The 10,959-nt window shown below is 50.8% G+C and overlaps 3 protein-coding genes and 1 non-coding gene across 4 annotated transcripts; 2 read left to right on the forward strand and 2 right to left on the reverse strand.

Moving 5' to 3' along the window:
* Nucleotides 1–314: 314 nt before the first annotated feature.
* Nucleotides 315–3,705, forward strand: IAR55_000963 (uncharacterized protein; the record flags this gene model as incomplete). Its single annotated transcript, XM_066944094.1, has 11 exons — nucleotides 315–535; nucleotides 604–847; nucleotides 909–1,100; nucleotides 1,152–1,256; nucleotides 1,318–1,395; nucleotides 1,449–1,672; nucleotides 1,720–1,864; nucleotides 1,913–2,416; nucleotides 2,470–2,587; nucleotides 2,637–3,325; nucleotides 3,385–3,705. 11 exons carry the CDS (start codon nucleotides 315–317, stop codon nucleotides 3,703–3,705), a joined length of 2,841 nt encoding a protein of 946 aa, XP_066805295.1.
* A 409-nt stretch (nucleotides 3,706–4,114) lies between these two features.
* On the reverse strand, nucleotides 4,115–7,007 carry IAR55_000964 (uncharacterized protein; the record flags this gene model as incomplete). The annotated part of the gene is made up of 10 exons (XM_066944095.1): nucleotides 4,115–4,291; nucleotides 4,354–4,500; nucleotides 4,564–4,719; nucleotides 4,792–5,066; nucleotides 5,119–5,707; nucleotides 5,757–5,864; nucleotides 5,913–6,106; nucleotides 6,157–6,341; nucleotides 6,392–6,473; nucleotides 6,527–7,007. 10 exons carry the CDS (start codon nucleotides 7,005–7,007, stop codon nucleotides 4,115–4,117), a joined length of 2,394 nt encoding a protein of 797 aa, XP_066805296.1.
* Nucleotides 7,008–9,087: 2,080 nt separating this feature from the next.
* On the forward strand, nucleotides 9,088–9,202 carry IAR55_000965. Its single transcript, XR_010824791.1, has one exon. It is a non-coding gene; the product is annotated as a 5S ribosomal RNA (ribosomal RNA).
* Nucleotides 9,203–9,510: 308 nt separating this feature from the next.
* Nucleotides 9,511–10,103, reverse strand: IAR55_000966 (thioredoxin; the record flags this gene model as incomplete). The annotated part of the gene is made up of 3 exons (XM_066944096.1): nucleotides 9,511–9,537; nucleotides 9,727–9,972; nucleotides 10,062–10,103. The coding sequence occupies 3 exons, from the start codon at nucleotides 10,101–10,103 to the stop codon at nucleotides 9,511–9,513; spliced, it is 315 nt and encodes a 104-aa protein (XP_066805297.1).
* Nucleotides 10,104–10,959: the final 856 nt, after the last annotated feature.

Below are 10,959 nucleotides of genomic sequence, written 5' to 3' on the forward strand. Positions count from 1 at the left end.
AAGAATGGGACGCTTCCATTCAGTCGAAGAATGCTTGAGAGCTCTCTAAAAGAGAGATCAAGCCGGGCCCTATGGAGAAGAGGAAGAAGAAGAAGAAAGCAGAACCAAAAGTTGCCATTCAACTGAAATTTACACCACTGCTGCTGGGCGATGCCAGTGGACGACGCCGGGATTAGACGGGATTTGTGCTAGTGTGGCACTCGTCTGTCACTCACTCACCGGGCCTCCCCGTCAATGGTCGCGTTCACTTCAAAAGCAACATTTGCATCATGCCTCTCGGTTCAGTGTTCACTCGCCTCACATACACGCACATCATGTCCACCTCAACTCCCAATCGTGGGCTCAATGGCTCGACCTCGCTCAGAGCCCCAGCTGCGACCACACTCTCATCCCTGCTCGCTCAGGCGAATTCGCTCAACGAGGTCGATTACGACTCTGAACTCCCCCAGATCAGGTTTGGTATCGATGATATCGAACGTATGAGTGAGAGTGTTGCGGGGAAGGGCAAGAGAGGAAAGACCGACAGAGGTGAAGGGTGAGTATACACGTTCTTCGTCAACTGCTGCGCTCAATCGATCCATCTAACACGTCTCTCTGGTCCAGTTTCAATCTGCTTTCAAACCTCGGTGTCAACACTTCTCAACTCACTCACAATATCGCCCAACTTCCTTCTGCCGAAACCTCCACTCGACCAAGAAGAAGAAAACATGTCCCTGTCCCGAGTCGACTCGAGCCGCTGGGTGATATCGGACCGTCGTACGCTATGAGCGATGGTGATATCGACGCTTGGGGCAGGAATTGGCACGAGATGATCATACTCAGTGGAATTGAAATGCAGAGACAACGGGTGAGGGTCTAGCTTTTGAAATAGGACACCACACGCTGATCATTCTACCCGCTTGTGACAGACCATCAACTCCTTCCAGAAGCAATTCCAGCAGAGGATCTTACAGAACTGGGAGGTTGAAAAGGCCAAGATATTGCAGGATGAGTTGGGCGTCACAGACGATGAGCTAGCTGGGATAATAGGGTCTTCTGGGTCCACCGGTCTGGGAAGCTCTGCTTCGGGCAGAAGTGCTCTTGGAGCGAGTACACGACGAGTGAGTACTCATGTGGCTCGTTCGGTGCGAATGATGCTAACGCACCAATAGTTCCCTATGGCTCAATCTACCTTCGGCAAACCCACTTCGAACGAGTCAAGAGAAGGTGGTCTGGTGATGCACACCAAGATGATTCGATACGAAAGGGTCATCGCAGTGGGTCTATACAATTGGCAAGTATCGCAATGTCAGCGACTAACCAACCGATGTTTTGCAGGACTTGAATCAGAAGCGGCTACGAAAAGAGCCGTTTGAGCTCTGCCAAGCGATGGAAGAGACCGTCAAGGGGGACTCCGTGAGTCGCCATGGCGCAACCTTGGAGCCTGCACTTATGACCTGGAATGGCAGAAATACCCCACGCTCCCGGTCTCGTATCACATCCTCGCCCATCTCACTCACGAACCTTCGCTTCGCGATTCAGCAGACTATGCTTCTTCATCGGCCGATGGGGATGCAGCGCCTGTGCAAGAACGTCAATATGCGACGGCCTATCTTGGCGATGTAAAGTCCAACAAGGCCACACTCCTTCGTGGCCGACTGGTCATGGGTGGAAGGAGGTTTTTGGAGAGAGAGTGGGTCTTATAGGATGGTGCACGGACAAGGCTAATCCATGACACAGTTTTGAGAGACACATTGATGAGACGATTGCGAAGAACCCGAAAGAAGCGGCACTCGGCGGGATTCCAGGTATTAAAAATAAGATCCGAGCGTTTGTCGACGTCACATTGAGATCCAAGGATACGCGAGAGGCATACCGACCAGAGGTAGGTTGTGGCGCTGAACGTCTGAGATGAACACTGACAGCGGTATAGACTGTGAACGGATCGCTACTTTGGGCTCAGATATACTATCTCGTCCGGTGCGGCTACATCGAGGAAGCGCTGTCTTTGGTGGCGGAGAATCAACAGAACCTAAGCAAAGACGATTGGTCTTTCCCCGGATGTTTTAAGTCTGCTCTTCAATCTTCCGAACGACGTCTACCCAAAGCTCAACGGGATCAACTTTACAACGACTTCAACGCTCACATTCGCAATAACCCTACTGTTGATCAGTTCAAATATGCTCTCTATAAGCTTGTGGGTCGATTCGAACTCAACCGAAAGACCCTCAAAGTAGCGACTACAACCGAAGACTGGATGTGGGTTCAATTGAGCTTGGTGCGAGAAACCAAGGAGGCGGATGCTCCCCAAGAACAGTACGATTTACTCGACCTAGGAAGGCTGGTCAGCAAGTATGGGAGCGAGAAATTTGATGCAGGTGGCACGAAACCATTCGCTTGGTTCAACCTTTTGCTCTTCACCGCACAGTTCGAAAAGGTGAGTCACATTGGACCAAGACGTCAGGTACCGTACTCACTGCCTTCGGACAGGCTATTGCATACCTGCACTCGAAGCCTCAACTGAGAACGGATGCTGTGCATTTCGCCATCGCTCTGTCGTACTACGGTCTCTTACGGGTACCCTCGAAGGGTGAAGAGGTGGAACTTTGTAAGTATGCGCACTGCTTTGGTCAAGTCGAAGACTAATATATGTGCAGTGACCCTCGATGTGTCAACCGATACCTCTTACCTCAACTTCACTCGACTTATGAAGCAATACATTGGGCCGTTCTTCAAAGTCGAACCGCACAGCGCACTTCAATACGCCTACCTCGTTGCTCTCAACAGCGACGTTCCCGGTTCAATTGGACAAAAGCAAGCGCAGCTCTGTTTGGAGCTGGTTCGAGATGTTGTTCTGGCCTCGCGAAGCTGGTCGAAGCTTCTTGGAAGTGTTCGTAGGGACGGATCGAAGGAGACTGGAGTCATAGAGCGAGAGCTCAAATTACTGAAACTGCACGACGAGCAAGATTACCTTCACCAGGTGGTCCTTGCGGCTGCAGATCAGTCCTCTCAAGACTCGTCTCTAACCGATTCGATCGAGCTATATCATCTTGCGGGATCGTATGATAAGGTGGTGGAGACGGTGAACCGCGCGTTAGGACACTCGCTTGGTCAGGCATCCACAGCGCCGCTACAGAGTGACGCGGCGAGCATCGGTCTCAGCGGGGCGTTCGGAGGAGCGTCGGATATCTACGGTTTGGCGCAGACGGTTCATGCGGTATACGAGAAGGATTTCGCCAAGCGGACTAGGGTCTCGAGGTCGAACTGGGAGACATTGGAGTTGTTGTCGCAGTTGAAGCTGGCCTTGAGTCAATACGCTCAAGATCGATACGATCTCGCTTTGGAGGTGAGCTAAGTATACCGATCGAATCGAATTGCAGCTGACTCTCGCTTTGCTGTCTTCAGACCATCAAATCCACCAATCTCTTACCACTGAACAATGATCCTGGACAAATCTCATCTTACGTTCAGAAATTCGTGAATCTGTTGAATCAACCGGTGATCAAGAACCTGGACGAGGTCGTCCTCACCACCATGCGATGTCTCCATGCCCTCTCACAGGAACTGAAACAATCGCCATATGGAGATCATGGGCGGATGGTTCAGCTCGCAACGTACAAACATCAGTCGCAGTGTTTGATACAGTTTGCAGGTCTGATGAAGATCAGATTGGGCGAAGACGTGTATAGGCAATTAAGCTCGATGAGTAAGTGGGCGAGCTCGTGATGATGAACCGGTTCAACGGACGGAAGAAAGAAAGAATACCTTGCTGATGTTGATACGACTTGCCTAGGTGCCTTCTTCTAAGCGATCCGTCACCTTTGGTGAAGAGAGTAAGGGGAGAAACGGAGGAGTGGAGTGAAATCATAGGATAAAACGAACAGCTAATACGTCAGAGGTTCACGATGCATATTACCGTCACGACTAAACCAACTGGACCGACGAGAATGCAAAAGTCCGATGAGAAGTTGAGTAAATTCCGACGTCCGAGTGCGTCCACGTCTATGCATGCTTCGGTTTCCAAGACAAGATTGATAAAGTATGATCGAGTCCTCCTACTCCGTCCATCACATCCATCCATTACATTCCTTAACCATTTGATGTGGCCCCCTCCTCGCTATCGCGACAACTTCGCTTATGTACCACCACCGCTCCTCTCGACGGGGATCTTTCTCCTCGTCGTTCTTTGACTACTGTCGTCATCGGCATGTGGTCCAATTTGAGCTTTGTCGCCCATCTCTCTGGAAGAGTCGAGTTGAGCCAAATGGGTGAAGGCAGATTCTAGTTTGAGCTCCTTCATACCGGCGGCAATCTGATATACCACTGGTCAGCATTACCGAATCAAAGTACCAGCAGTTAACGGCATACACTCACATCGAGATACTCTTGGAAACCGATCTCTCCCTTCTTACCAAAGTCCACCTCTCGCAGAATGCTGTCGGCAGCCTCGATCGAAGCATTGTAACCCATCTCAGTCATGGCGTGAATCAAGTCAGCCCGAGTGATCTTTTGGTCGTGATCCTGCAGTACCAAGCATTAGTGCAATCCTTCATGGTACGCGGCCTGAACAGAGACGAGGCTCACAAAGTCGAATCGCTCGAACTGGTTTCGGAGATGAGTAACTTCATCAGGGGTGAACTGAGCACGAGCATAAAGCTCGGCCTCCTCCGTCTTGGCAAGACCAAGAGGGCCGATGTCACCCTTGGTCTTGATCATGTCCTTGAGAGTAAGTTTGGTTTGCTGGGTGAATTCGTTGATTAGCTTCCGGTCTTGCTTCATGACTTGCTTGTCTTGCTCAGGGAGATTGCTAACCTTGGGGAGACCCATAGACTTCAGGAATTCAACGGCGTCCACAAACTCCTTCTCCTTTCGACCCTTGTCCCAGCCGAGCTCCTCACCCATGATGTCAATGACGCGAGGGAGAGATTCGAGGGTAGCCTGGACGTTGAGGAAAGAGAGACGGGTTCGACGAGCAACGAAATCGACAGCATTCATGGCGTACTCTCGTCGACAAGCGTAACGAGCCTCAGCCTCGATGTAGGGATAGAGAGGGGATAATCGGATACCGTGGAGGGGCCAAGAGTAACCTGTATGTCAGACAGTCAACGCATGTCATCGATTGAGGCAGAATCTACTCGCCGGTAGGCTTAGCCATGGCAGCGACGGCCCATGCCTGGTCACCATACGACTCAGCGAGATGCTTGGCGACCTCAGTCTCAAGGCCGAACTGTTGGATAAGCTTGATGTACATGGTCTTAGTCCAACCGTGACCTCCAACAAGTTTGATGTGGTCGGTCTGAGACCTGCCAGTAGCAACGAGACCAAATTCTTTGATAGCCGCGTCGACAGTCTCCTCGGCCATGGCCCGATAAGTGGTCCATTTACCACCGGCGATGGTCAAAAGACCACCTTTGCTGGTGTTGATCATGTGGTTTCGTACCAAACTCTGAGTGTTCTTAGCGGCGGGATCTCTGACCAAGGGTCGGATACCGGACCAAGCGGAAAGGACATCTCCTCGTCGAACCTTGACATCAGGGGAGAGGTAATTTCGCACCTCGTCAAGGATCCATTGGATCTCCTTCTCCTCGGGAATAGGGTTCTGAGAAACGGTGGTGGGAGAGTCGGTGGTACCGGCGATGACGTTGCCTTGCCATGGCAGGAAGAAGATGACACGACCGTCGGACGTAGCAGGGTCGAGAAGACCCATGGTCTTGGGACCGTAGTAGTTCTGCGTGCTGTTAGCTGCAGTGCACGCAAGGCATGCCTTGATAGCTCACGGGGAGAGTAATGTGAACACCAGCACTAGGAGCAACGATCTCTTGAGTGGTAGGCTCATCGAGCTTTCTGAGACCATCACTGAAAGGACCGGTGGCGTTGATGACACCCTAGAGCTGATTTAGCATAGCTCTACGACCTCGACACAAATGACTCACCCGACATCGAACATCCCACTCTTCACCAGTCAGCTTGTCCTTGAGGGACGCGCCACATATTCTCAACTCGCCACCCCGAGAAGGATCGGGCTTCTTGTGGAGAGCTGTCACCTCAACGTGGTTGGCCATGATAGCACCGTGCTGGACAGCAGTCATGACGAGGGATATGTTCATTCGAGAGTCGTTATGTTGTCCTGGACAGGGGTTCAGTTGTGTCACATAAGGCCTGCAACGTTTGACTCACCATCATAGTACACGACACCACCAACGAGACCATCGCTCTTCAACATGGGGAAAGCCTCCATTGCCTTTCCTTTGCCCATCCAGTACGCGCTTTCCATATTCTCCTTACCGGCAAGGAAATCGTAGAGCTTACAACCAGCGTAGTAGTAAGGGAGTTGCCACCAGGTGTAGATAGGAAGTAAGATGCTGTAGGCTCCATGAGCTTGTTACGAGTGTTGATGACGGCGATCACTCACGGAAGCATGGCACTAAGATGGGGAGCGGTCTCGAGGAAGATACGACGTTCTCGGAGAGCCTCCTTAACTAGCTTCCATTGCTCTAAAGGATGGTGTCAGTCTCGTCAGATGGTGCGCAAAGATGCGAAGACTCGCCGTAGTCAAGCTCGAAGATGGCTTTCTGCAGATATCTCACACCTCCGTGGACCAGCTTGGTAGACTTGGACGAAGTACCGCTCGCAAAGTCATCTCGTTCCACACAAGCGACCTTCAAACCCCTGCTAGCGGCGTCGAGGGCAGTTCCCGCACCAGTGGCACCACCACCGACGATCAAGAGATCGAACACATCGTCACCCTCCTTCTCTCCCTCGTCCTTCCTGAGGACAGGTCCAGGTTCTGGTCCGCCCTCAAGAGTACGGTGAACATAGGTGCCCGAAGTTCGGAGATGTTCGAGCATTTGAGCTCGAGAGGGGGGTGACCATAATGGACCAGGACGCTTCTTGGCCTGAAGGGTGGTTTCTGAATCGAGGTAGACAGGGGAAGGACGGAAGTAGAGGTAGGTAGAACCGACTGCGACGGTTGTAGTGGCGATGGCGAGAGCCCTTCGACTAGGCCTGAGCGACTGAGCTCTGAACATGTTGATGGTATTACTAGAGATTTAAAGAATGCGGAATGTCGGTAATTTTGCCGTGTTGAAAACGATCAGGTCGCGCCTTATCGAAGGTGACCACAAACGTGCTCGCTTGACACGGTCGTACCAGTCAATCGATCCTTTCTTCTCGGTCAACCAAGATGCTTTTCAGCAATGGTCTTGCTGAACGATGCGGTGTTGAAAAAGAGAAAGACAAAGGATAAAAAGTCGGAAATTCGAGCAGGAAATAGAACTCGCAAACCGCGTGGGCGATCTCACTAGTTTCTACTTGGTTTCTTGGTGTCGACCCGATGAGTGGTCGTTTTCGACCAGAAGGGACCGCTATGGATCTGGTGTCCAGATGAAGGCAGTGGCGAGAGGTGGATATATGTGCAGCGGTGGCTTCTCTCCAAGGTCTGTGGATGTGGATGGGTACTTGTAGTGGGTGAGTCGGAAGCAATGTGACTCACTGCTCTCTGCTGGACCGTTCAAAAGGATTGGAAAATACAATACCGAAGGAGTAAAGAGAAAAAAAAAACAGAGGAGCATTTGATGCTAGACTGCGGACTTTCCCTATTGACCTTACCTTATTATTGTGGTGATGACGTACGGCCCGCTGTTCGGCCCGCGCCCCGGCCCCGGGTCATTGGGATTGCAAGTAAAGACCCCGATTGTATGAAATTTATTTTAGGCATATTCCCAATCCCTTTGCGATCCCCACCTCCGATCAGCTCCGGCCCCCCATCACATCGCTCGTGGGTGGTTGGGTGGGTACACTTTCAAGTGAATACCCAAGTCAATTCTCTTTGAACGGCCCGGTCCCGGATCTCTGCCCAGTACTGTCGACCTTCCCTGTTGAGACCTTATCTTATCGGTTTTTGGCAGGTGTAGAAACTGAACAGCGAAGAAAATGGACATACAAGTGAAGGCAGGCGTTGTTGGCTCTGACGAGGCTCATCGGGCGTGTCTTGCAATCCCCATGGGGGGTGTGCTCCACTGGTCTCCCACGGGACGACGTCGCTGTCACAAACGTGTGATGTTCCGAGTGGAACCCTTGTATTACGCAGCAGGAAGTTTGATGGCGTCCTGACTTGTCGAAATGTGGTGGCTCCGATCGGGACCGAGATTCCCAATCTCATCGTGTATATCATATCATCTGCGATTCCCAATGTGTTTGAATGACGAGTGATCTCGTACTTGTCGTTCCCAATTTCTTATCTGGCTCGCTCGCACCGTGTGATGGAACATCATGTTACTCAATCTGATTTAGACTCATGCTTGAGAAGGTCATGACACGGTACACGATTCCCAATCTGCTTGAATGACGATTAATCTCGTCTTCCCGCGTTCCCAACTCTGTCTCCACGTACCCAATCTCGTCTTGACGTTCCCAATCTCTTCTTCTCGTTCCCAACCTCGTCTTCTCGTTCCCAATCTCGTCCTCTCGTTCCCAATCTCTTGATTTGCTTTTCTCGGGCCGTAATGGAATGCAACGAGTCGCCGTTCAATCCAATTCGGACGATTCAGATGATGACCGAAATATCGGCATGGATACGTACTCAACGTGGGGGTTATGGGTGGGCCCGTGGACCCCGGGCGTGGGAGTAAAACCATACTGCATAGCAACCAATACTGGAATGGTGAGCGGTGACCGAACGACAACTCGAGGACGAAGCAAGCTATGGGTCGTATAAAAATTGGATGGCTTAAGGATAATCAGACGAGCCCAAACGTCACACATACATACACTCATTCCAACACGAAAGACGCGCATTCATGTTCTGGTGGAAACCTTTATCCAATCCATATGGGGCATCTGATTGACAGGATCACTCGTGCTTCTTCGGTATGCTCAGGTTTCTCTGTCTCGGCATCTCTCTTTCGGCCGATCTCTCTTGGATTGGCTTTCCCTTGGTTGTGCATCTTACCGTGCAGGTTGAACTGAATCATCTAGGTGACGCCCTACCCTGACATCCTTGACAAGTTGGAAACAAGCTACATCCTTGACGTCTGACACACCTTCTGCTCACACCTCAAAACATGACGTTTGACCTTATATGCCTGGATGTTCGAGCTCCCTCCCATCTACGGCCATAGAATCAAGAAAATATCTCTTCCCGTTCGCTTAGAGAAATCAAGCTTGATATCGCTCGGTTAGTACCAAGGTCGGGGACGACTTGGGAATCCCGAGTGCTGTAGTTCGTTCACTTTTCTCTTTTTTGGTGCTGTTTCCATTACGGACTAGGAAAGTTCGAGAGGTGGCTGACGACTAGAGTGAGTAAGCAGGAAGGGAGTGGTGCTTGATGTGGAGCGGAGTGCGGAAAGGTGACAGAAAGGGATGGTCAAGTAGATCGTATACAAGATAATATCCACTGGTTTCTCAGGCGCCTGCAACCACGGAAGGTGGAACGAGATGGCCCAGTACGTTCGCCTCTCACGAGTACAACGACGAGCACTGTCACACTTCTATACATGCATAGCTGAAGCAATCATGCGATATTACAAATGTTTATTTAGCGACCTTTTCGAGCAGGGCCTGTTATTCGATGGTAACCGATCGCGAGTTGGAAAGGAGCAGACAGTGGATGGGAGAGGGTAGGGCCATGTGGGTTTGTGATAAGAGCGCAAGACGAGCAGAATAACAGGATGTAAGATGGTCAAAGAAAGGGGAATCGTTTGTCAGCATAACTGCGATATCATCACAGAGATCACGCAGATTACTCACGTTGAGCTTGGCGGGGACAGCACCAGTGACGGTGTCGATGGGCTTTCCATCCTTGTAAGCGATGAAAGTAGGCATGGCCTTGATCCCAACCTCCTTGGCGATATCCTCTTGCTCCTCAATGTCAACCTTGACGAATTTGACGCCGGGGAACTTGGCCTCGAGCTTGGCGAAGTGAGGGGAGATCATCTTACAGGGACCGCACCATGTGGCCCAGTAGTCGACAACAACGGGCTCAGAGCCAGCGATCTGATTGGTAATAGTTAGTTCAATCCCACAATGATGAAGATGGATAAGTGATTGAGGCAACTGAATGAAGCGAAACAGAGAGTACTCACGAGAGACTTGAACTCGTCGTATGATTCGATAGCCTTGACCATTGTGGTTGATACTTATGCAAGCGATGGACGAGAAGCTGTCGATGGTACTTCGGGTTAGTAATGGTACCTCACGTCGATCGTGATTTGTAAGAAGATAAGATAGGAGCGGCAATAGCTGCGATGAACGATTGATTTGGATTTCTGGGAAGACAATCCACTCAAACAACAAGTCCCGAAGCCTTTTATACCTCGGATCGACATCTATGCTGACTCATATCTTTCATGCGCGACAAAAGAGAGCTCGAACTCACCAGAAAGTACTTTTGATCACTGATGATCAGGAAGCATGAATCGAAATCAAAAAGTCGGAATAGCAACAATACAGGAGAGGGAGCTGATTCAGCGGGGATGAGTGAGCGGATGATACGGTGATTGAGGAGACATGACGCGATTCGGCAAAATGACACATCAATCCGTATTTGTGGCACATTCCATTTCCCCCCTCTTGCTAACCGACTCAGACACGCGCCGGATGGCTCATTGGATATGATTGTATGTCAGTCAGATCGTCAGGTCGTTGTTTTGATCGATGCTCGAAGCGTCAGGATACTAAGGATCAGACACCAAGTGATGCGCAGGAACAGGACCGTGCCAATACCCCCATCAAGCCCTCTGTTCAAATCATGATCAGGCATAGAAGATACTTCGGTATAACCGCATTTCGCATGTTGCCGCATCCAATCGTTAGCCACCAGGTTCCAATATAAGTAGATGACACTGTCCGTTTGCCGATGATGTGGGAATTACAGAGTCGAACGAACATTAGCAAGGCGCGTCCATTGACGCGTCCGAATCCGTCCTGCTCATCTATATAGGTTGGAATTCGGGACCTGACCAGCCCACCCACCGCGTATCG

The sequence above is a fragment of the Kwoniella newhampshirensis genome, chromosome 2 (genome assembly GCF_039105145.1).
Source record: "Kwoniella newhampshirensis strain CBS 13917 chromosome 2, whole genome shotgun sequence".
NCBI classification, from domain to species: domain Eukaryota; kingdom Fungi; phylum Basidiomycota; class Tremellomycetes; order Tremellales; family Cryptococcaceae; genus Kwoniella; species Kwoniella newhampshirensis.